General features: G+C 34.9%; 1 protein-coding gene across 1 annotated transcript; it reads left to right on the top strand.

Moving 5' to 3' along the window:
• Positions 1-2,575: 2,575 nt before the first annotated feature.
• On the top strand, positions 2,576-24,561 carry LOC149793116 (tryptase-2-like). Its single transcript, XM_089966296.1, has 8 exons — positions 2,576-2,727; positions 4,216-4,413; positions 11,431-11,516; positions 12,781-12,869; positions 15,041-15,217; positions 18,997-19,085; positions 22,495-22,649; positions 24,324-24,561. The coding sequence occupies exons 1-8, from the start codon at positions 2,661-2,663 to the stop codon at positions 24,486-24,488; spliced, it is 1,026 nt and encodes a 341-aa protein (XP_089822422.1). The 5' UTR covers positions 2,576-2,660; the 3' UTR covers positions 24,489-24,561.
• Positions 24,562-27,846: the final 3,285 nt, after the last annotated feature.

Raw genomic sequence — 27,846 nt, 5'->3', positions numbered from 1 at the left:
TAAAACTGTTGACGTTTTTATTCACGGGAATTGGATAAGTTGTGAAAAGATAGGATCTATGATGCCTCAGCCCCAAATTGTGAAATGTGTGCACACGCTGAAAAATCAATTAGTTTCAACACAATCCATGTGAAGAGGTGGATATTTACAGTCAATTTGGTCGATGGATAGATGGAGTGGGATGGGAAATAAAGTCCAGACCAGAGTATGTAATTTAAATCCTTTTTCCTGGTTATTATTCGAATTACTTGTTGATGTGGTAATATAAAATATGCAACGTTGTTTTAAAGATAGAAATGATATACAATTTGAAGAACGATAATCGTTTTGATGACAGCAAACGTCAACTATTCTCTGAATATCTATTGCCAAAATAGTATTCTCCATTGCTTAACAAACTAGGACAATAAAGTGGTGTTTGGTATTTCAATATTATATTGGGGTCGATCTAATGGGGACGTAACTGACAGTGAAAGGAATATTTAATTGTAAGTTTGAGGAGGTAACTTGAGTGTTTATAGGGCAATTACAGAGGTAAATGATGTGAATTTATTATTTAATTATTTATTGTTTGAAACGTTTTAGATGCTGATTATTTTATTCCCAACATGATTATTCAATAAAATTAACACGTTATCTTGAAGCATTTCATGAGCTCGCTGTCACGCTCCATACGGCTACTTTCGAAAACATGGCGTTACCATATACGGTAAAACATCGAAAACTCCAAGCGTTATCCATGTTTTGGTAGTTTTATTTATTTCCATATTTTGAGAGTTGCAGGAAAGAGGCGGCTTTATTCCTGGTAAGATGAAGGCATTCTTGTTATGTCAAATATTCCGTAACGTTTAACTATTATATTAGTTCCCAATTTTGCCGATATGTTAAGTTTGATTTTTACGTGCCAAACATGTGTAGACATTCTCAATTCCAGTGTGCTCTTATTTGCTGAAATTGTGAAAGAAGCATTAATAAATATTTACACCATGTATACAATATTTTTTTCTTCTTCATGGCCGTTAGATAAAATTGCATTTCTTTTACACATTAATAATATTAATAAAGCAATGGTCAAATGACTATATAATATCAAAGGCAAAGATTAAAATGTTATAAAAGAGCGAGTTGTTATCTTTGCACGATATTGACTCTAGAAATAAAACCAAAAACGAAACGTCATATTAAATATTATTCAGAACGTTGTGGGTATAACTAGTAGGGGGGAGAAAGTGTAACTCACGTGAAGTGTCATTCCTTACTCCGTGTGTGTGTGTGTGTGTGTGTGTTAACAACGCCATAGGTGTAATGATGACAGTAATGGCTATGAACTAGAACAACCGTTTCTAGATAGTTAGCTGGAGTTGAAAATAATTGCGTTAAAGAAAGAACAACAGAAAAACAGCCGAACCCGCACCCCCCAAGTAGATAGGATGTTACATAAATCGTAATATCTCGCTAGGCATATACATTTTCTTCTTCAATCAGCTGATATTTAATTGATTTCAATGAAATGTTTTTAGATTGCTTGCATTAGTCTCCTGTACACTATCAGTGTAAGTGTCACTGTCCACTATCACGGTCAAGGTCGAAATTGTTCAAAAGACATTTAACTTGGAAATCTGGAAAATCGATTTTGAATTACTGTTTAATTTAGCTGACAATTGATGTTATATTCATAATAATTTGGTTGAAATTCCAGAGCAAAAAGCTAGTTACACAACAGGCAGAACTTGCGGATTGTTTGTTTTCCTTGATATTTAAAATTGTTTATTTTATCTGGCACCAGCTGTAAAAGATTGCAAAGAAGAAAAACAGAACATATGAAAATTTAGACAAAAATCAATATGTGTGTTTTATTTTATACATCGGCAAGTGATTTTGCAAATTAGGATATTTAAAATTAAAGATATTCTCCTTGGTGAAGGACTTGTCTCCAGTATAAGAACGATCTATTCATTTTACTTGAAGATTCAATTGTTCTGTCCTCTCAGCACGTTCTTGCACTGGCAGATAATTAGACCCTGGAGACATGTTTGGTTCTCAAATGCAATTTCATTTTCCTCTTTTCTGTCTGTTTCTCGTATTTTAAATGCACATTCCTATAAGCATATATAGTTGAGAGTTGTCTCTCGTAAAATAAGCAAACATTATTAACGTTGTGGCCATGTGAGCGAAGAGTCATGTCTCCAGGAAAGGTGAACTTGCTATTCTCTGTTCTAAGCACCAAAAAAATGTATATAAGATAGAAGTTATTCCGTGCTATTTCGTCATCTGAAACGACAGACTGTGACTTGCATTGACATTTCTTTCACTTTATCTGTCGACTTAGACCTTTTCGTTCACCCTGTTGTACATTATGTAACTCCGTGTACGCTCTCCAAGTAAAAATGAATCCAAGTGCCTCGTTTGCTCTATTGAACTTGTTTTTCTTCATTAGGTAATTCAGAATGATAATAATATTTTTGCTTGACATTGTGTAAGAAACAAATATAAAAGTAAATGAAATGTCTGTTTGTGACTAAATGTTGAATTACCTGATAGTGAGCTCAGATGAGTTACTATAAGTAAAAGCACGTCCAGCCGCGTATAAATATCGCTTTGGCAATAGCACCTGACTCTTGCCGTCTAAAGTACACGGTACTGAAGAGAGTGTCTGCAGGATGGCCGGCATATTGGGATCAGTGTTCATACTACTACTGCACTTCCGGTCATTCGTGACGGCCTCAGGTTAGATACTACAACCTATACACTTAGTTCAACAAAATCGTGATAAAAAAATATTTAATTGGTATTGTTTGCATATTGCTGAAGTAAACCAATTCGTATATTTAAGCCAGATTTTCTTAAGCTACCTTTTTGTACTGAATGAATTTTCGTGAATCATCTTCATGGCATATAACATAACTAGTTATAAAATTTGCAAATCATATTAGGGCTAAAAGATGAATTTATTGATTAATTGCGCATTCCCCTCAAACTAAATTGGGTTATAGAGAAAACTTTACTATCCTCGCATTATTGTATGCAGGTGCACAAAGATGTCCAATTCTTGCCCTGACTCCAAACTGTCACCATATGTTTTTGTGCTCCCGGCTTTACAGGCGTATGTGGGAAAAAAGTCTTACTCTCTTCCATAATTTGAATGACTCATAACATTACTGTGTATAATGTTAACCATCGCAAAATAAAATAAAAAGAACCATATATAAATATAAACAGGAGAAGGAACTCTGTGTGAGAAACTTAAATTTCTCATGAAAAGTGAGGAGCAACAAATTTCCTAAAGAAATGAAGGATTGGTCTAATTAATGTTGAGATATATGACATGCATAATTAGTTCACTTTGTGATATATTTTTACTTGCCTTGCGATGAATTATTCAACAGGTTTAACGGCACCTTTGACAAATTGTCGAAGAAATAGGAGCAAAACTCGTTTTCACCAGGACACAAAATGCAGCCTAACGTGATCTACGTGGGCTGGCATCGAACCCGCAACCGCTTGTTTACACCTACCTATTTCTTCGTAGTGACTCACGTGAAAGGCATTTAAAAATAATGATGATGTCCTTTTTAACAGCAGTATACTTAATTATCGACTTTGAGTCGACTAGTTTAGTCTGATTTTGCAACTTGTAACCTTGCTATGAAATTCTGGGAAATATATTCTGCATTTAAACGTTCGAATCATTATATATATTAAAACTGATATTATAAGGTTGATAGATTTAGGTGTGTCTCAACATGTGAGTGTTGGCTTAAAATATTTTTATTACAAATAATGCAGTTGGGAGTATCTAAAAATGTTCTTACAAGATAGATTTGCCTCCTAAAACAACTTTCACATGTAACAAATAAAGATAGGAGGAGCATGTACAAAAACAGACAAATGAATGCAATTGATAAGACAAATTTTGAAAGGAAACGATGGAAAAAAAGGGAACAAAAAATCTATAAATAATAAAAAGTCAGTTTCTAAGAATATAAGCAGAGATGCATTTGAAATTGTGATAAAACTGTTAGAACAACTTTGGATTCAATTCACAATACTATAATTTCATTTTAAATTTTCACACACGTAGTTATGTCTGTCTGTATGTCTGTATGTATGTATGTATGTATGTATGTGCAAAGACATAGAATGTATTTTCTCAAAGTAATAGATTACACTGAATTACAAAAAGGAACATTATTAAAATCAACCATCTCTTTTCAGATTGCTCAAACTACTTTCATGGCACGTGTCTAAACTTTCTTAGCGGCAATTGTCCAGCTGGTAGTACGTACAGCTACAGCTATTGTGGCTTTCTGGAATATTGCTGCATGCCTCCAAGACAGGTGACAGCCACAACACATCCGACACAACACCCAGACACAACGCATCCGACACACATAGGCACTGGCTCCAGTGGAGGTATGACTCTTTGTTCATGATTCCTCATATGAATAATGTAGGGACTAATCATTGATTCCGTCCATTTAATTTGGTCATTCCTTAAATTTAGATGCTTCATTACCGCTAAGGTCCGTCAGAGTATGCTCTAATTTTAGAACCATATAAAGTCGCGAAATTCTCCATAATGTTTGGCTCTGCTTGTTACTGGCACAGGACATGGACAATGATGAAGTAGGTGCTTGATTAAAACCTTGATTTTTTAGCCTAACGAATACAAGCAGAGGTGTAAATAAGGTTCCAGAATATGCGATTTTAAATGTTCATTTAACCCGTGTAGAATATTCAAAACGAAATAAAAGCGATTCGTTGAGACGTCGCGACTGCTGAGGCAGAATGGGAGAGAAATATCTCGAGCAGGAATCGAAGCTTGTGTAATGCTATTCTGGCCATGCTCTCTGATGTCTGGCTATTTCACATTCATGCTATCATGTCAAAGCTATCATGTCAAAGCGTATTCTTTCACTAATTGAAGAATGGAAACACAAAAGATAATAAGGCACATTATCTTTATCGGTCAATATACATTTTCATCACGTTGGAGAACATGAAAAAAAAAGAAAGATTTTCGTAAAAAATTATAAAATAAAAACCAATACTTTCTGGAGAATTTAAAAAAGAAGAATTTTATTTTTTTTAAATTCTGGTAAGTATAAACAACCGTCATTGTTTAGCTGTAATGCGAGTTAATTTACCCTTGTTTCCATCAGAGAGGACACATTCTGAGTGACATGTGATCCTTTTACACCAAATGGTGTGTTACGTATAAACATTATATGCCTACATAGCTGGAATGATTGAGATTTTATAGTATTTAAATGCATGAGCATACAATTTTCGCGGGGATTAGGTTGAGCGTGATGGCGTAACAAAAACACATATCTTGCCCCCTTATATCTTGAAGGTATTTTGTCTGATTTGTAGCAAAATGGAACTGAAAATATCCATAACATTGTTGAAAACAAAAGTTTAACTCTGAGTAAAAAAAAAAAAAGTATCCTGGTCCGAAAACTTTCATACTCCTCCTCATAAAAAAGAATATATGGTCTCTCCTGTTCGGTTTGCTAAGAATCGTCTTCTTGGAAAGATGGTACTCAGTCAACCTCCAATCATTTTGACGAGAAGGAGTTCTCTCTTCGCAATTCTGCTTCATTCTCTTTAGTGAAGTTCAAAGCCATTGAATAACCCCTGGAACTGTTCAAAATTGTGTATGTACGCCTTTTGTAAAGCTAACGGACGGAATAGACTGACCCCTCACGTTCGTTCAGCTAACACTAAACCCGGTGATAAAGGATGCATTAGCCAGCAAACAGTAAAGCGGCTGACCGATATATTTCGGAGTACGCCAACTTGCGAATAAAATGGTCACATCTGCTACTAACATTTGCATTTGTGCGAATAAAATATTAGTCAGCTGGCGACCACGTGAACTATAATGCGCCAAATGGAAAATGAAATCAGCAACTCCAGATCATATTACAAGTACGTACCACACAGTGCTATAAAACAGCATATACAATTCAATTCAGGGCATAAGGTAATGCATTGCTGTATAACAGTATAGTGTTAAATGTAAGTACTTTCAATAGACTTTCACTGCCACTTGTAATCAGTAGAATGCACGTCAATATGTTTACATATCGTTATGACTACAGAGTTAAGAATCAAGTGCTGATAATTTCTTGTGCACTCAGCTTCTCTGGCCAGTAAAGATCAAATGATTTCTTTGTTCAACGGAGATTCTAGCTGGAACAACTCGGATGAATGAACCCTGCGCATCCATGTAGTAGTACGTCAGTAATTCTGACATACAGTTGACTGAGAACAAATCGCTTTAGAAAATGAAGATGTTACAAATGCAGGCTAAGTTAACTATGTGCTAAACCTTCATGGAACTTGGTGTAGAACAACTAGACCTTGTACTAAATCTACACGTGATTTGTTGCACACCAAACATATAGGTGACTTGGTGCAGACCAAGTAGGCCTTATGCTAAAGCGTCAAGAGACTTGGTATATCAAGATGTATGAAGTTTCGGCTCCCCAAGCTTTATGTTAGAAGAATTATTAAAGCGCCTTTTTTGGAACGTCTTGTCTGGAATGTTAGATTCATCATCAATAGATGCCTGCATTGTACAACTTGTGCAGGATTCCAACACACATATCCTAATAACAGTAGTATGCACTAAGTATGCACATTAATAAAGAATAGATTAAATTAAATGTGCTACTCAATCAGCAAATGTTTTTGAAATATTACAAACTTTATATCCTCCTAAGGATTTATTAGTTACATAACAAAAAATTGGGCTGAACAGCAACTGCCAGACGGGACCGAAAACGATTGACTTAAATGTCTTGTCTTTTATGTTAATTTGGGTCTTGCGTGTACCGGATGAGAAGCGAATTGTATCCATCAAACTACAGCGTGCCGTGGCAGTCAAGTTGATTTCAATAATTTCCAGGCATATCTTTGATTACTCTACTGTGTACATAAATATGCAGACCTATGGCTCACTAACCATTGATAATGCCCACTAGGAGCTATGTATACCTGTCCTCCTTTGCTGTTGCGGAGATTTATGTTGATGATTGAAATGCCAGAAAAGTTATCCGCCCCTGTTATGTGAGCTGACTTGCCGAGTGTTTTCTACGTTTAAAGAAATTAATTAGATGTACTGCTTAAAGGCAGGTTGTGTATCTTTTAGTTGTGCCACATTTTGTTGAAGAAAGAGCGCTTGGCTTAAACTTGGAAGCAAACCTATGTGCGAAAAAAATGTTAGAACATTTAACGTCATTCATGAGGCAAAGGGTAGTCCAGGGTAGCAACTACATTCATTCTAGAAGCGCTTTTTGTGTGTGTTGGAGCTATGTATGGCATTTCCTAACATTGTCGTAGCATTGCAATGTTAAGAAAGCTAAGACGAATGGAGAACAAGGGACTAAGATAGTTTATAAAGGTCATAGCCGAGCACAAGATCGCTAAACGTTTCACTTAGAGTTGAATGGTTAATTTGCTATATGAACAGTAAATGCAGAGTTCCAAATTATTTGTAGCTTTTCAATCAGAATCAGGTGGTTAATTTAGATTAATGTATTGTTAAGTTTAATAAAACTACAGCTTTTAAATTAGAGATAGCTCTTAAACATATTGTATACACAACTGCATACATTCACATGTTCTAATGTGCTGGTTCGCACACGACAATTATTCCAAAGTGAACGTGATGATGAGTATGATGCGGTATCGGTCAGTGGGCACCAGATTTGCCTTGTTGTATAGGCAGTCCAAGCCACAACTTCGATCGCGTTTCATAGGCAGTTAATTTGTTATGTTGAACAACCAGTTCAAGCAGTACGAACACTTCCAACTCCTAACCAATCGATTAAACCGATTGATCAACCAGTCCACGACTAGCTTCAACTCCTAGACGTTTGGAACACCCAGTTTCCACAGATTATTTCGGCGATTTCATAGCTATGATTCTTAATGACAAGCCGCAGGCAATCATCTTAAGGGAGAAGTAAAGCCGTACTCATAATAAAATTAGGTATTTGAATCTAATTCGTCTGCATTTCTATATGCTATAACTCCTAGTATACAAGCAGTAGTCAGTGGTTTGAAGGTTAACCTAATGTTGGCAGCAAAATTAGATAAAATTGTACTTGGCCTAAAAAACGTATATGATGAAACTTTAAAGCGGAAGGCTATTTTCGAAATGAGGCCATTTTCATAATCAATATTAATGAGATGAAGAGCCCGATTGATGACGATAATGCCACCCCAATAAACAGTATTGAGGAATATGTGGAGCAAGGGGCCATGATGTTATTTTTTTAATTCTATGGAAAATGCGTGCAATGCTTATGTTACAATAACGAACGGTTTCATGGACGTAGCAACATAATACCATAATAACATTAGAATATACCAACACTGTCAGTTATTGAAAAGCAGAGGAATGACAGCCATTATTTGGACATGGCAGTCGTGACCGATCTTTACGTAGCAGACAATCACTATTTTAATCGGACGGGAAAGTACTGCAATCATGACGTTTGCGTAAACGATTAGTGATATTGAAAAGCTATCGCATTTGAGTCGTTGTCGTGAGAACTGTCATGTACCAGCTCCAAAGCACGAGGTAACATACAATAGCCTGTCATTGTGTACCTGCGAAACTGATGGAATTACACGTGATAAGAACCTTTATGTATGGCTAAAGAAACTAAGCCGTCTATTACGGCATTTTAACAAACACGAATAAAAGAAGCACGTCTATCACCTGTGCCTTTAGGTCTTTAGCCAGGCCGTTCTATTCGAAGACAGCCAGAAAGACTGCCGTGGCATACGCTAATGCCCCAGAGGGCATCCTTACTTGAGTCAAAAAAAATAACATACTTTTACAAACCTATAATCATCTGTGGCGCCTCAAGTACATTATTCATGCCGATTATGAGAAACTAAACATGCCGGTGGACATTGCCGGCAATCCCCCTCGCAAAGAAAAAGTAACACGCCTTTGATATATAGTTTCAAAAGGAGCCAATGTTAAATCTTAGCACGGACAATATTGCCACCAACATCCCAATCCTCAAGATCTGGGAGGAACATCGTTATCCAACTGAGATAAATACACTACTTTGTCATGAAACAACTTCTACTTTAGAACCATCATGCTTCGTCAACAGGTTTGTGGTTCAAGCGGGTTACATCGCTATATCGATATCGATATCGAATATTCTGATTATCTGCTTAGTGACTATCAATGTTGTTTATAGAAAAGGCTTGGAGGAAAGTTTGCTAAAAGCACGAAGCTATTTTCCAGTTTACGAAAAAGAGCGGTATGTTGTTCATTGCTGCAACCTCCAGTTCTACATCATATTTGGCATGCACACGAAGAAAACTGTAAAAATGATATGCCATCGTGTAGAAATTCAACAACGCCTAAGTTCTGTAGCAGATTAATTTGATGGCAATGGCCAAGGGCGAATAACCAAAGACGCCCAGCAATCAGCGGTTAGCGTTCAGTTGTCCTTGTAAATCAAAGCCAAGTCGGATATCATTGAACCTTGGCATTTATTCGTCGTCTTCTGAGACCTTAGACTGCAAAACAACCAATTCCGTAACAGAATGCTATTTAACAAGCCAGGTATCGTTGAATAAACGAGGGCCTCAAAGGTCGCCAGGAACCGGTCGAGTAAATATTCTTTGACAACGCCATTAACAAAGTACACCTCGCTAATCATCAAATTATGTGCTACAGTGGAAGCGAGGAGAACGTGGACGGAGTACTCCAGATACGACAGAATAACAGTATTTGCCTTCAACGAATCTACTAAATCAACATTACCTTGGTCAAGCTGCCTGTAGCTAACGTGCACCTCAAAGAATTTTAGGCTGGCAGCTCTGTAAACTAGATGATATTGACTAATCATAAAGACCCATTTATGATATGCCTACGAGTACGTTGATAAAAGCGCATGGTAATATGTGACATACACTTTTAGATTATTGTAAGAACAAATAAATCTATGACGTTCTTCTTTTTCAAATTCCCGCGCACCTCAAGGTGATCGTTTCCAGTGTGTAACCAAAACGCAACCTCGTACTCCATTAACGTACACCTGTATGATCTGGTCATGTTTTTCTTTGCATTGAAAGGCCTTGAAAATCTCCGACGTAGAAATCTCTGCATTTCTCACGAAACCATTCAACATCGTAGCAAAGTACGTTGCAGTCTTCAACGGCAAGGGTCAGTTAAGGGACAACGGTGTGTTCATGGTATTTATCATAAAGTCACCCGGGCACCAGACCCGCAAGCAGATGTTGGGACCAGCATCCTGGTATGTACAAGCATCCTCTTTGGACTTTGCATGCCTTATCGACACATAAATTTGGGTCTTCCGTAGCCGACACATACAGGAGAGGCGCTCATCAGTGGAACCAGATAACGCGTTCGTATACTTAACAGACAGCGTTGCTACGTTGGCCCCCGGAACTACTGCAGTAACTGCTTGTGATGGCAATGGATCATGGGCAACTCTTTTAATCGGTGTCAATGGAGTTATACGGGCAAAAATGTGTAATGGTTAACAGTCAATGAATAGAGTCTCATCCAAAAGCTTTGATTTGAAGTTTTCCGCTGGAGGCACCAGTATGTTTTAGGATTCTCTGCCACTACGACTATCTTTGATATTTCAACCATATCCGGTAAAGCATATAATTTTAGTTTTTGTTAATGAAATTATGTTATGATATTATAGCCTTAAACTAGGTAACAGAAAAGAGTAAAATAGAATGAACACGAAAATAAGACTGCTTCTGCTTCCGATGTTAATAAGTCTTACTGGTCCAGATTACTATGAACTTGATTTTGGGCACGTTCAAGTACAAATTACATATATAGATGATATATAATCGGTAACAAAAGCCAAAACGCAATATAAATTAAATATTCATATGAATTCACGATTTGAATCAGTAAAACAACATAAACGATATCCTTTTTTAATGAGACAATATTTTTAGAATAAATCTGTTAGGTGTATGGAGGAAAATAGATTATTTGTGCCGACACAAAAACACAAACATACACTCTCTAACATTTCTGATAATATATATTATCCATATTTGAAATTCTCTTCATATTATCATTTCACCCATCCTTCTGTAGGATCCTGGAACAACACGTTCCTCTCCTTATGGTAAATACGTGTAGGTCGGTATATTATTTGCAGATCATGACAGGAATTGAACATGTCACGAGTCCATTGTTTATTTGCAAAAGAAAGTAGTTCCTTTATGCAGGTGAATGCTATATGTGTATTGGCGCGCGGGTTCAGTATCGGGTAATGCTGTACGATTCTGACAATGTAAAGTTAACGGGGAAAATACGGTATATTATTTGCAGATCATGACAGGAATCACGAGTACAAAATTAAAGAAGAATATGTACTTCCTGAATTTTACTTTTAGGTTCTTGTGGTGTTAGTGATGTAGGCAAGACGGCGACGAAAATAGTGGGTGGCAACCTGGCATCTCATGGAGAGTATCCATGGCAGGTAGGTGGATAAAAGGAACATATTAAGTGCTGTCTATATAGTCGTTAATCCTGAAATGGAAAACACCTGCGTGTTAGCAAGCACTATGCTGACTCTACATAACTGGTTTGTATGTAAATAAGTTTGAGCTAAGCGAGCATTTCGCAGTTGTTTGTAAACATTTTGTGCAATGGTGGCTCCTGCTAAAGATATATTTGTAAAGTTACCCATTCCTGGAGAGACCATATTTACAAGAGAGTAACAATTGTAGTTAATAGCTGGGAGTGAAGACCGAGTCTTATATAACGGCAGTTTCAAAACAAAAAGCATAATGAAGCAGGAAAATATAAATAATTGTCTTTCATATAATTGATCTTATTTGCTCGCTAGACTTCCATCTGAAGTAACAGATTTTATAGATGCTTACTGAGATGCATCAGATAATTTATCTGTTTGACGGAATGGGTTGGGCGTGAGGGCACAACTCAAAGTCGATTTTTGTCTGAGAGAGAGAGAGAGAGAGAAATGTGAGAAATTCCAAACGACGGCTGATCTTTCCGAAATAGGTATCTCTGAATAAAATGTTTTTCTTGTTGACATCGGCGGAGGTGTGTCATAAACTTTGATGGGTGTGATTATTTTTGTAAACACACCAAGTAGTAATTACAAGTCAATAGCATTGTACGTTTATCGTTTAGTTTTTAAGGTAACACATATTTCTAGACAATGAAGCAGGTACAGATATAAAACTTGAAGAATTCTAACACCATCACTCATGTTACTTTGCATAAACGTATCCATTGTGACTTGCAAAAATGGCCGTCTTTTACATATCGTAAGTATAAATCCTACTTCTATCTGAAATTGACATTCACTTACCTGCTCAAAGTAACTGAGCTTTATTGATGTCAGGGATGGTGATATTATTATTGATTTGGCGATGTATGGTGTCCGAAAACAAGAACAGTATGCCTATTAGACTATGATGAGATGGGTTATGAATTATATTCAACCTTTCGTTCAGCGCTTCACTTCGCAATTTTTATATTGTTTAACATGTATGATGTATGGTTTCCAGAAAACTAGAACGGTATGCTTATTAGACTATAATGAAATAGGTTATGAATTATATTCAACCCTTCGTTTTGCGCTTTACGTAGCATCTTTAATATTGTATAACATGTACTACATACAACCTTTTAGAAAGAGTTCAGATGCGTTTTTACACCTGTGAAATACATTACAAAGTATACATTACAAAGTATAAATATACATATTTTCCCAGGTTTCATTGATGTATATTGGTCAGCATCTGTGTGGTGGAACTCTCATCGGTGACCGATGGGTGGCCACAGCGGCTCATTGTTTTGAAGAGTAAGTCATCTAAAATTTATTTCATATTTACCTACGTATAATGGGCATACATCAACGAGAAACCTACTCACAGATGTACCATTAGGTACCTGTTGATCAGGATCAAAGTGACTCTTGTGAAATAACGAGCAGAATTAGCATGGTTGATCTCGATCGGTAGACGCATGACACGAATAGGTTATTTAATTTGTAATGGACAAGAATCGTGTCCACGATATGTTTGGATGTGCCCAGCGAACTTACGGGTTGAGCCGTCTAAATAAGGAAATGCACGAACAATTTGGGAGAGAAATCAAATAACCTTTTTATTATAAATTATAAATCTAATAAAAGCATGCGTGTCGCGTATAGTAAACACACATCGGACACTTGCAAACCTCATGAAGATTGAACCTTGGCTCGAATCCATATAGTGCTAATGTCCACTAGCAGTGTAGAATATTCTGGTTCGTTATGTCTATTTCTAACCCGTAAGGCAGAAGTATTCTCAAGTGAACTGCTTGAAGAAGATGTACGAGGTTCTACCCGAGAAGTGTAGGACTTTTGTAAGGAATGCGGTTTATACAAAGATGTTTAATCAGTTTTTAAGATTTGTACGATTATTACCTGAACTTGCACCTTTTATTTCCACGTGGTTCTATTCGGGGATTTGAGGGAAGCTTTAACTTTTCTCTTCCTAGCATGTCTCTTAAATTTTGATGTCTCTGGAATTCTATAACTGGTAGGTGTAGAGGGATAAATTTCATTGGTTAATGCGAGTCAATGGTTGACAAGTATTTTTGAATGACATTACCTACTTTGGGATTATCTAGATAGAGAGTGAGAATTATAAGCTTTCTTTGCTAGCTTTCTTTTCTATTTTATTATATGAGGTCAGCACAATTTGTTGGCTTTACTTTTTATATCGTTTCCTTTGTTATATCTTTGTTAAAGTCCCGCTTTGTCAGATGTTATGTTAATTCTCTGAGATTTCATCGAACATGTTGTTTCCAGTGCAAGTTCTCATGATTCTAAGTGCTAGGCTGTAATGGATGGTTTGAGTGCGGAGTCCTGTGTAGCAGATGGAAGGAGGACGGTACTGATGTCTCTCAGTTGGATTAGAATAAATGTCTGTGTGGAGAGTGTTAACGACAATTCTAGTTTTTGGCATCCAAAACTTAAGATCGGAGTTTGAAATTGCGGCAGTGAAGGTATCTGCATGATGACTAGCTTCATTTTCATTCCCACATCATCAATGAAACGTACCCATTATACTGATTTATGGCACATTGACGTAAAACGTTCTTGACTTTTCTAAACAGCCGATAAACAAATATTTGCATATTAATTTGCCATCTTATTCTCCGTGTCTATTCCGATTGTCTCGGTGTAAGTTTGCCACTACATTTGAAGTTACTGTGTTTAAAAACTATCCCCAGGATTCTAAGAATGGATGGCGTCTTCACAGTTCTTTCCAAAGCATCGATACGTGCAAATATTCACTTATCTCATGGAATACTGGCATAAAGGGGTATTACGTCTTAGTGAAGCATGACTTGAGTTTGGTGGTAATGATTCACCGACTACCTTTTCATGACGTATTCTGCTGTCTTATGAAGGAAGAAGGTTAGTTAATGGAAGTGGGGTCTCATCACATGGTCTAAATATTCCAAAATTAATATCATTAGTGCCTATAATTTTTGTCGCGGAAACAGATTTGATAGTCTTTGCATTAAAAGAGACTTTAATGAGTAAAATAGTCAAAATATTGAATCACTTTAAACTAGTATGTGGAAGTATTATTTTTAACTAGTAAGGCATTCATAGGTACGCATTCTGCCAAGGATCATCCAATGCTGTTGAAAATAATTCAATTACTCGCTCTTGATTTGTTTGAAAAATGGAATCAGAAAGAAAGGCCTTTATATCAAGGCAGTCCAAAGACATAACAAATTTGTGTTGGGCAACTTTCTTGAGAACAACTTTGAATGCAACATTGTTTTCCATTGAAGACTTGTGTTTTATGATTAACGTGTGATAAAATATGAATTATAGATACTTGGTGAAAAATTGGCAAGAAATAAAAGTGACTATTATTTATTTACCAAAAGAGGAAGATTTGTTCAGCAAGAGCATGTATTAACCACAGTAAGTATATAATAAAATAAAATAACATTACATTCTAATTGCAGAGGCACAGCTGTGGGCTACTGGACCGTTGGAGTAGGCTTGCAAGACAGAAGACAGATGTATTCAAGCAACATATACCACGTGACAAATATTTTCGTGCACGAGTATTACTCGCACTCGAAAAATTTCAACGACATAGCTCTCATGCGTCTAAGTAAACCGGTGGACCTCTCTAATAGGTAATAAACCTATCACTTCACATATGTAACAAACCCTATTGGGATTGAAGGGGTAACCTATGTCATTGCGAGGCGTGTCACTAAACGATAATACAAAGTTTGACATATGTATGATACTGTCAATCAACGAGAAACCCCAGTACAAAGTATTGTCGCGTTTCCGCTGTATTGACGTTTAAAACGTGTTTTTGATATCCAAGTATACAAAATAATAACTGACAATTGTTAGAAGTCTGATTATTGAAAATAAGGAGAGGAACTATTTCATTTGACACATATAAGAAAAAGAGATATACAGTAATTGCAAAAACAATATAATTAACTAAACCGATAAGTTAAAAAGGGATTTATATATATATATATATATATATATATATATATATATATATATATATATATATATATATATATATATATATATATATATATATATATATATATATACACACAGAATACTTATCATATGTCGAATAACAATCCTTTCAAGTGCACTGGATCCAGCAAGGGATCAAGTATGTCAGGGATTGATTAAGATAAATGCAGCAAACTGACAACGAACAGTGCGAAAGTAATATCTAGCTTGCCTGAGCGCTTTAAACTCTTTAATGGGTCTTTTTCAAATCAAATACAAAAGAAAACAAATAAATAAAGAAACACGGTTGTGTTTGCGAAACTTTCATTGCTGTTTCTACAGTAATTCAACCTTTTAACTCTATTATGTTTCTACTAGTTTATTTCGGCTTGTTGCTGATACTGGAAAATATTTGTATTGACCTAGAAATTGATGAGCCATAATGACATCTTTCTTGCTGTCTTTTAAAAGTTAAGCCAGATTTATGGAAACGGATTTGGAAAATTGTATTCAAAAGTAAAGGAAGCGCTAAAATACAATGTTTCCACAATAAAATACTTCACAAATTATTAGATGTGAAAGTTACTTAAACAGGATAGTGTAATGCAAACTAAAATATGCATTTTGTGTAAAGAGAAAGAATAATATCATTCAATATTTGTTTTGGGGATTTTAATGACATTTGGTAAGTGTTCATTCTGACGTGTAAACAAAGTAACAATATAAGGTATGTCTATACAAGCATTCAATTTTTCCAAAATATGAATAACACAATAACACATTTAAAATATCAAATGAAGAATTAATATATATATATATATATATATATATATATATATATATATATATATATATATATATATATATATATATATATATATATATTAGTGTCGTACATTCAAGACAAAATTTCACGCTAATTAGGAAATTATCCAAAGGTTTCCGAAGAATGATTTTAATGTACTAACGTGTTAGCACCAACGTGTGACAAATCAAGGTTCTAAATTCAAAAGATGTTATTTCAAGGTAAATTTCACAAGAGTAGAATATAGCACAAAAGGCCTTGAAAGTTTCACCCAATCCAACAGAGTTACTTAAACCTTCAAGTCCTTGAACACTTCCACATAATCATGAAGGTACTGCATATTTTAAAAGAAGTGTTTTTTCACTCTTCTGTTCAAACGTACACGTTATAAATACACCATGATACTCTCTCTCTCTCTCTCTCTCTCTCTCTCTCTCTCTCTCTCTCTCTCATACACACACAGACACAATCGAAATATGAAGCGAGGAATCCTAAAGTGTTTTTTTTTTTTTTAATTCTCTTATATAGTCTCTATATGAGCGCACAATCAACAAAACGTGAATCACATAGAAGATTGGAACATTTGAAACATTTGATTTGCAATAATGTTACAGTCTGACCGTCTCTAATTAATGAGCCAATCAGGAAGTTGGGCGTGCAAGATATCTCTACAGAATTAATGCAATCCTAGTATCATCTGATGTTTTCGTATCCTACATTCAAAATAATGCGTGGCATAATTGACCAGAAATAGTTTTTACTTGACCTCGGAAATCACCCCGGAAATGAAAGTTCACGGGTATTTTACATATATACGTCGTTCACGTTAACACATACCAGGCACTGAATATAAAGAATTAAAACATAAATATCATAAACCCAAATCACTTAATAAAACTGCATTATAAATTAATATATAACTCTAATATTCGTAAACGTACGTACCTTGTGATTATTCAGTTCAAAATAGGGGATTACAGGTTAAATTCTCATCTACGTAGATCATTCTTGGTGACAGAAAAACAACTCAGAAGGACAAACTGTTTAATTTTGTATTACTAAATATCACATACATACAGCCAGTAAAACAACAAATAGGTTGATTAGTCATGATTAAACTTTTCAAACAGTAATATCTTTCTGAATTCTATATGGCAAAGAAAAACCAGTTTCAAAATTCTACGAGAAGTGATAATCTTGCCAGCAATTAAATTAATTATTACAGCAAGTGTTCTCTCAATTAATCTTAGCTAGGCAACATATCTACGATGGCGAAAATAACAAAACAAAAGCAACCAAATTTCGTCCTTCATATTTACGTCATGACATACTGCATTTCTATCCATTTTGCATTCGTTTGAGACCTCCGACAGGATGTGAATTTGATAAACTTATTCTTATGTAAACATTTAATAAATATAAGTCATTTTCAATATGCTACTTTTGTAAATGATGATTTCAATGCTCCACAACCATGACACGGCGCATGTTTGGGGCGATAAAACAAAACAGTGTTTGCATATCCAAAACTTAAATGAAGTGTCAAATGTCTGATTATCATTCTGTTAAACAAATGTAACGAGATAGCCTGGTACAAACTATTACTGTGTGACAGCTTAATTAATTTATGTAAGAATTCCCCTTGATACAAATTGATAAAAAAGTAATGTTACTCGACACTTCTCTTACTTTTCATTCATGACATAATTCCATAAACCAAGCATATAATTTACCATCAGTTTAATTTCACTCGACACAGAAGCCAAAACTAAAATACTAACTAAACCTCATTTATTAGGTACAAAAGTCTCAATCAGTTATAAAAGGTTTTAGCAAGTTGAATTCAACTGAGCTGATTCATTGTGATAAATTCCTTAAACAAATGTAATAACGAAACAACTATACCGTTCATATTGATAAAATTATGAAAATATATTTAGTTTCATAGGTGACACCCAGGGACATGTTAAGACATCGGGTTATAAACGAGTCCACACTGCTGTTTCATATACAATGATCCCCACCTGACTCATGCAAACTGTCAAACTGCTGTTTATCGTCAGCTGTCAATGGAATACAGCTTATCAACGTAAACTGTCAATGAAATAGAGAGTACCGGTCAGTGGTTATATTGCATCATCGATAAACTGTATTTGCACGACCGTCTGCCAATCTTGTAATTACCACTGCTGGTATGCGAACATATAGAAAAAAAATGACATTTGCTGTAAGAAATTAGAAGCTAAGACACGAACGTTTATCTGATGATTAGCTACAATATTGCTGTGAATATCTTCAGGAAGTGATTTAGTTCTTCAACATGAATGCCGATCATGGATCTCTATTCTCTCATTTTAAGGTAAATCTTCATAATTCCATTAGGTAACACGTGAAATAAAAATACGACATGCTGAAAACCTGGCATTTTGCATTCAGATCAAGGATAGAATGTTATGATAAAAGTTAAAGTATGTTGATGCAGAATTTCGACTTTTTTATTACAAGCGTCGTAGATGAGATGATAGGTGATAAAGATTATATGTGCAATGATATATGTGGCCACGTAAAAGTGATTCCATATTATGTCTCGTGGAACCTTTTTAATTATGTATTTATTCTCAGATATACGAGGGCTGCCTGTCTCCCAGCTCACAACGCTAATTATGAAAACCAGATCTGCACAGTTTCTGGATGGGGAGCCACTTATTATGGTGAGATCCATTTTACTTCTTGTAGTATTTCTGAGTTACGATTCGAGAATCATGTCAAAATACAGAAAATATTTTGAACCCATCCTGAAGTCAAACATTGAAGCGGCGAATCTCAGCTAGATGGGACAAATAAGCAATGGAATTTATATACGTTTACTGAAACCTCTCAAATTTAGCGTAACGAAAAATCGAAACTACACGGAAGTCTTTTACAGGATTATTAGAAAGTTTTGTCAAAATTAGTCTATTTAACTGAATAGCATAGTTTGAGGAGTTGAACTCGTTACGAAGAGGTGCCTCTGTGCACGATCATTTACATCTTTTATGTACATCAAGAATGCAAATAAGACAGAAATAAAGTTGTATCTTGTCTTTTTTATTTAATCTTTATTTTGTTTCAAAGTTCATTGGAACTGTTTCGTATTCTGAATATAATGAATTCCTAAAATCAAATGCAAAATTCCGACTTGTTTGCTTTCGAATAATTGGTTTTGTTTTAGTTACAAGAAACACTCTAAGAATGTTTATAGTTTGTTTTTTAAGCTCGTTATCTGTACCATACAATGTAGGTCGATCGGTAACTATGATTGTCACAAATTTCAAGTGCGACGCTATTCACAAAGCCTGTTTCAGAAGACACAAATGCAAATCATTCAAAACAAAACGTTCGGCCTATCGAATCTTCTTCAGTATGTTTGCCAAGTGTTATGTATATTTAATTTTTTGTGTAATTGACCCTTTTCCATAATTAAGGGTAGGAATTTGGGTCTATTTGACTAATGTCATTTTTTTGTCTCAACATGTTTATTGGATTTGGGTTCAGGACATTGGTTGTCTTCTCAGAAACGCATGGTTTACCCGATCTTTGTCAGGTAGCTTTATAAAATGTACGAAAGTGACCTAACCTTGTTTACAACTGAGAATGTTCTGGAAATTAACTTTTGGCTGTCATCCTGGTCCTCCTTTTGCGCATTAATGTTTTATATTAAAGTTGTTTACATTATAATTATTAATTAAACATCCGTAGTAGAATCAGTCTTTTAGTTCTGTTGAAATATAATTTGTGAGGATTTGATTGTATTAAATTGTTCGTTGAAATTACAAAGTTCCTATTGACACATTTGGACTAAATCATTATTATTTTGACTATTTTGCTTTTACTGTGAATTCAATAAATTCTGGGTTGTATAATTGTGATATATCAGGATTTGTAGCAGCATATAACATTCAAGATTGGAATTATTGAGAAGTTAATTCGAAAAACAATGATTATTTTTTTATTAAACAAATTCACTTTGTATTTTATTAAACGTGCTGGTTTTGTCTTTTTTGTGTTACTGTGTTTAAGACTAGAGTATAGTAATACAGAAAGCGCTTTATAAGATACTTTAAGTTCCAAAAATGTATAGACATAAAGAAACAATTAGTTGGTGAGAGAATGAACAGATAATAACACCAAAGTTAAGTACTTTGTGAGATATTTTGTTTCTCGCAAAATTGGTTTAAACTTGTGAGTAATAATTTAAACCAATAATACTTTAAGAGAACTACGCTGACTGTAAGAAACATGTATTTCCTCTTTTTACCACACATAATGGCTTCTAAGATAATAATATTCATGTTAGGAATTAGAAGTTAAGTTAGTTTGAAGACCTTCATTCATGGTCAACTTTTCAGATCAAAATTGCATTATGAGGATCCGTAGATATCGTAGTCGTAACTTCAAATTAGATCCATAATTGAAAACCTGTCAGAATTCATTATGTGTAGATGATGGAATTCGTGAACTGATTGCAAAACATTTGGAACTAAAAGTTTCTTTATTGCACAAAATCAATAATACTACAGTATTGTATAGTAGGATGCTTTTCAACAATGAAACATTCCATTAGTAAGGTGAGACCGTCTGGGGACAGATGTAAATGAAATGCTAGAAATTGCCATACGTTTAACATTATGGGATACTCTGTTGACAATGGAAATTTTACATTAAGTTTCCATTTTTACGTTTTATCTGGAAATGATGGGAAATCATATGTTAAACAATATGTCCATAGATTTAATATGTATGGGACTTTCTTTCGAGAAATATAGAAAATCACAGGTTGAGAAATGGATAGTATAGTGGGATATTCAGGGGAATTAGCATTATCTTGGTGCGACTTTCTGTGAATAATTACCAATGTAACGTTAAAAATATCCATGGGTATAACATGACGGTTGGCTATAGGGAATGTAATGTTAAGAATGTACATATATTTAACATTATGGTGCTGTCTGAAGTGTAGTGTTATTTCGACATTAGACTGGCTGTCCGTCGTCTTATTGAAAGTGCAATGTTAAAAATTGTCAATAGGATTAACATTATGCATTATTCCACCGTTTTGAGAATGTATAGGGATAAAGGGAATTGTAATGTTAAAATGTTCGTAGGTTTCACATTATGAACCTGTATGACGATGATTTTGGATTACCTGAATAGCGACAATGGACACGAAATGTTAGAAATGTTCGTTGCTTTAACATCGTGAGCCTGTATGACGACAAGGCAGAAAGTAATGTTAATATTTAAAATTATATATAACTTTGTAGCTATACATCTTCGAAGTGGAGGTCTGTCGTAAATTTCCTTTTGGTTTAATATTAGCTAATGTCAATTCCCATGTTGTCATATTGCACCATTATGTTAATCATATGAAAATGTCCAGTCCTTCCCTAATGTCAAATTCCCGTTGTGTCTATAATCCCACACCATGTTAAACCAGTAGGCGATTTCAGGTATTACATTTCAAAATGTCTCCAACAATCCTACCTGGATAATGTTACTTTGCCATTTTCTCCAGAATATCCCAATACTGACATATAATACTTTGACGTATCTCCTACTCCGTCCTGAAGAGCCATCTGATTGCATTGTTATGTAAAGACACGACGAAGTGGGTGCTTGTAAGAAAATGGCCTTTCAAGCGCTTCTTGGAACATAATACTCAGATCTACACGTCTTTATAGCTATTTCTATGATAGCAATAACAATTGAACAAATTTAAATCTATACATAACGTTCGGTGTTTCCAGAAGGAAGAGTTGTCCAACAATACGTCAGAAAGTGTTGAATTTGAAGTAGAAACATTAAAACAATTATAATTTTTGTTTTGATTTTGCTTAGAACTGTTAAGAAGCATTCATATTCCATTTAAGTTCGACATAAAGGAAGAAAACTAAATCATTACACAAGCTGTAGATCTTTTGGGAGACAGGTAGGCTTCTGACTCATACAAATAAAGAAATTCAAAAGGCAATAACATGAATTTTGTTTGTTTTTGCTTTCTGTCCAAACCGCAAGCTTGAAAATATGTTAATAGTAGATAAGCTTCTCTGGACAACTTTTTATTTATTTTACTTCTTTCAGACAAGGATGGTAGGGCGCCATCCACTCAGGACCTTTACTCAGTAGATATTCAAGTAATTAGCAACAGTATGTGCCGTTACTATTTAGGAGACGTGATATATACCAGTAATATGTGCGCGGGTGCAACAGCCTCTGGTGGCAGGGACACATGTCAGGTAGCATTTGACCTTTGCTCAATTATTTCATCCCAAGGATTGTCAGAACATTCAATGAATAATTTTTGAAAAATCTCCTGTATATATTGATGCATTATTACACATTAAAAATATTGTTTCATATTCAACCACCATATCGTGCTTTAGGTATTATACAAGCTTTCCTAATGGTATCAAAACATACCTTGTATAAGCATTTTGTGACTATGATGTATCTCATAACCTAATGTTAGGACTTATAAAAATCACTGGTAATAAATGTCCACTACCTGCCAAAAATGCATGAGATGTACTGCCAGCGAAGTGTAGACTGAAATCGTTTGTCACGACGGGCGATTCTAACGCAGGTACTGAATCATGTCAATCTACCTCCTAGATTTTTCAGAATCGTTTAGAAGCTCATAAGTCATCTATGTTCAATATCTTTTCATCTATTGCTACCAAATTTACTTACACTGAGAGCGCATCTTAGAATGTTGGTGTGTCGCTGTTAAAATGAACTACTTTTCAGCAGCTTTTTAATATATTATTTGTTTCCATCTTTCATGTGCTGGTTGTAATTCCTATACTAGTACACCTTTTGAAATGAAATTACACTTGGCTGTAATTTACATACTATTTCACGTAGACTGATATATAAATGAAATTCCCAGTGAGCCTTAAGGAATGAGCGTGAGTAGTACACGAAGACGGCATCAGCGTGGCCTTGTCTCTATAATCGGATGACAATTTATTAAATGTTTTGCACAGGCTTTGACCCTAAGCACAATACGCTGCTCGTTACCGCCAAACTGTCACAGAAGGAGCATTTAGGATGAGCAAGTTCTTACATTAAGAATGAGAAACTGTGACCTCCTTCCGTGTTCTTTGTCATTACTTAAGATGTAATTAAGCCTGTTCCCACCAAATGTGCCTTGTAGGTACATACTGAGTTGGTTGCTAGTTGAATGGTTTTAAGGCAATGTCAGAACACAATTAACCAGGAAATATGAGATAAGACCCTTCCAAACAATGCAGAGAAGCAGTGGATCCGGAGTGGACTGGATGAATTTTGCCCTGAAACCCTTGGAATAATAAGTCTATATGTACACATTGAGAAAAATATGTCACACAAGCAAACTATTACTGTAATTTACCTTCTGCGTTTTACGTAACACTTTAACAATACTAGCAGATACCCGGTATCAAAGGCAGATGCAATTTGAAGCTCATGCTCGCTAACAATTATTATTATTATTAGTAGTAGTAGTAGTAGTAGTAGTATTAGTAGTAGGGGTAGAAGCAGGAGTAGTACTTGTATTTGTTGTCATTCATTGCATTGATGGTAATGATTTATTCTTCATTTTCTTCTTGTTCTTCTGCTTCTTCTACTTCTACTTCCTTTTCTTATTCTTTTTCTTTTACTTCTTCTTCTTCTTCGTCTTATTATTATTATTATTATTATTATTATTCGTGGTCTTTGCAATATTAGGGCGACAGTGGATTCATTGCATTGATGGTAATGATTTAGTCTTCATTTTCTTCTTGTTCTTCTTCTGCTTCTTCTTCTTCTACTTCCTTTCTTCTTCTTTTTCTTTTACTTCTTTTTCTTCTTCTTCTTCTTCTTCTTCTTCTTCTTCTTATTATTATTATTATTATTACTATTATTATTATTCATGGTCTTTGCAATATTAGGGCGACAGTGGAGGCCCCATGGTATGTAAGAGGAACGGTATATGGGAGCTGGCGGGTATTGTGTCCTGGGGATATGGGTGTGGTGAACGGTACACACCCGGAGTCTACACCCGAGTCTCGGACTATTTGGACTGGATACAACAGAAAATTCAAACTCACCACTAATACTGGATTGTTATAACGAACATATATATATACATGCTATGACTGAATAAATTGAATATTTGGTGGTTTGTTTCGTTGTCTTGTCGAATTTTGTTGTTCCAATAAGATAGCCTGCCCATGTAAAACTATTTATTAAAAGAACCATATGTTTGGTGCAGCAGTTCTTACTGGAAATGATAATATGTAGAAATGAAGCAAAACACATTTATTTTTTGTTTTTTTATTGTTTATCTGAATATTCAAATCTGAATCAACTTTTCAGGAAACATGCAAAAATAAACACCATTGGAACAATAGTAAGAAGAAATTTACAATTCGTATTGGACTAATCATGTTAGTAATATCATTGTCCTTATGGTTTTCTTACGTGTTTGCTTCAATGTGCAACGTTATTATTCAAATCCTCGGCATATGCTTACAAGAAATCAAGACCCACGTCTAATCACAGTGGCAGATTAGAATCTTTGCAAACATTCAATAAAATTGGAAAATATCTTAAACTCATTGCATTATTTGGGGACGTTCCTCTTTAATGATATTACGTTTATATAATCTTGGAATGAATTAATAAAGATTTTGGAAACATGTGCAGGTCTAATTATTAAAAACAAGAGCAAGTATGCCGAATCATTGACATTTTTGATATCATGTTTGCGATTTTCAATTTCACAAGAGCCAAAAAATAATTTAGCATTGGCAATTTTGCTGACTGATTGAAATCATGACCTCAGGCTTCAAATACAAATGTCAAGTCCAGAAATTCCAATGTAAATTAAAGCCACCCATGGCAAAACTAAAAGAGTGATGGCTAATCTCATTTCACGAAACAATGTTGATTGCTTGTCTTGTAATCTGGTGACATATGTTTCTCGGTATTTGGTCATTATTGTTATCTTGTGACATACGTGTTCAGGTATTTAAATATTATAGAATTTCTGGAAGACAAATGTAAGGTCTTGTAAATGTCTTGAAATAAAATGCCACAGTTTATCGTAGCATATTTAAAACATGTTTATTAGCGTTCACATTCCTGTCCACCACACCGTTTTTAAAACACAGTTACGTGTTCTTCAAGGTATAAAGGTCCCAAATGCGCAAGTCCAAATGGGCGGAGCTTATGGTGTAGGGAGCATTGCACCAGAAATAAAGAACAACACAGCTGTGATTGGTGTGATTGGTGCTTTGTGTAAGAGTTGTACTTTCTGTTACGCTTTAAAAAAAGTTGTGCCTCTTGGCAACATTTGAGATTATGTTAATTCATATCTAGATCATATTTTGTATTTTTTATGATTTTTTAAAAATGTGGTAGACATGGCTGAAACTGTGTCTGTTGTGACTAGATAACTCTTACCCCTGTCTAGTTCCAACTGAGTTATCTTTCTTAAATGCAATGGAGTACCTGGTTGTGTCCTTGTCAAATTGACGACCTAGCATTGTTCTCTATGACAGTGTGTACTGAGGCAGGATAAAAAGTATAATTATTTCACAAAACATTAGCATTGAGGTATATGGAAAAACAAGTGGTACCGTGATACCTAAAGGGAAGAACAGCCTCACATTGTATCCATAGAAACGCATACATGTGGGCGGCATTTATGAACTGTACTAGTCTGATGTAGGAAAACAAATGGATGCTGAACAGTTTTGGTCAAATATTGAAAGTCTTTTAAGAACAAAATGTATGAAATCTTCAGAAAATAGCACAAGATGGCTTTGGATGGAGACTTTTGATAACTATAGCTATGACAGATATAGACTTGTGTTACCTGATGCCTTTATGTATGTGCTGTTACCTCCTAGATTGGAATGCATGCAACAAAATAAGTTATGTAAATATAATCTAGTTGATTTTGGCCAAATATTGACTATTTACCTGCAAAAAATGAAAAATCATGTGTATGAAAACAACTATCTTGTTCTTGTAAGGCATACCATAAACCAGGATAGAGAAAACTTCTAAGTACACTTGTAGATAGATCACTTTTATCATGTAGGATTTTCTGGTATGATTAATTTTAGGTAATTTATTAAAAATATGGTATTCCTTCTCACATTGATTTTAATTGTCCTGCTCTAAATGTCCATTTTAGTACACTTTCCTGTTTTGAAATTGTTCATGCAATTATTTTGAGAAGTTCTTTTACATTCCCTTTAGTTCAAGTAGCAGGGAATACCAACAGACAAGAGCAGTTTCTTTAAGTCAGCATTTCCCATTGACACTTGTATAAGCCCAATTATAACCTACTATTGACTATTATATTTTTTACTGTCCAGCTGTTCTTGTTGAATTTCCATATTAGGTTAAACATTCCGGAGTGATAACCATATTAGTCACAGATGGCTCATTCCTTCCATTCAAGTCCACACTGTTCTTCAAACTTTGTATCCCATCGCAAGGATCCAAATTGGCATGAGAAAATATCTGCATGTTTATGGAAGGCTGCACTCTACATGCCGGCATTGTGAAGAACACTAGCTATGTGATATAAGAAGTCATATCATATCACAAAGCAAAATTACATCATTCTTGAGGTCTTCACTACATACAGAAGCCTGAATTTGAGGTTCTCACTTTAGCAGTTTTTTTAATAATTTAATTGCATTGAAGTTAATACATGTGTTTATGAACTCATCCATATTACATGGATAATATATTGGAGTACTTAACAATACCACACCTTAAGTATATCATTCAGTTATCTCCCTTACACCTGACATAAACATTTCAGTGATTGGTCAGGAAAATAAAGAGAAGATTTGTGAAGTATTGTATTAGTATTAGTATTGTATTAGCCATCAGTCTTGATGCAAACGTAAGTAGAAGCAATTTAATAATTTCCCACAGTAAAGTTTACATGTTTGAAAACTGATAAAGTACATTTTGTTTGGTTCAGGTATTTTTCTGCATAGTATTATTAATTTCTTATGCAGAAGAAATATAAATTATATGCATCTATATTATTTACATTATTCACCCTTTTATATTAAATGGGAATGAACACCACTTCACCTGAAAGTTTGGTGCCTGTAAGGGATGTTACAGTACAGGTGCCTTCGGGCTGTCCTTGGACCTATGGGGCACTGCCTCCATATAGTGTCCAAGGTAAGGTTATTAAACTTATACTTCTCGATTTTCTAATTGCTGCTTTTGTCTCCTTTAATTCCTTTATCATAAGGTACATCTCTATTTTACATACACTTTCATCCTGTTTTTAACTCCATTCGACGCTCTCTACTTATTGTTTAGATTTAGCATTTTTCTGTATTTTATTCTCCTAATTTCACCCCCAATCCAACATAACCACTTAGAAGCTGTGATCAACTATATTTGGTGACTGACTGGCTTACTCAATCAATT

This window comes from Sinohyriopsis cumingii, chromosome 8 (genome assembly GCF_028554795.1).
Source record: "Sinohyriopsis cumingii isolate HCF-2022 chromosome 8, ASM2855479v2, whole genome shotgun sequence".
Taxonomy (NCBI): Eukaryota; Metazoa; Mollusca; class Bivalvia; order Unionida; family Unionidae; genus Sinohyriopsis; species Sinohyriopsis cumingii.
Note: the sequence above shows the minus strand (reverse complement) of the source record. Positions and strands in the feature narration are given on the sequence as shown.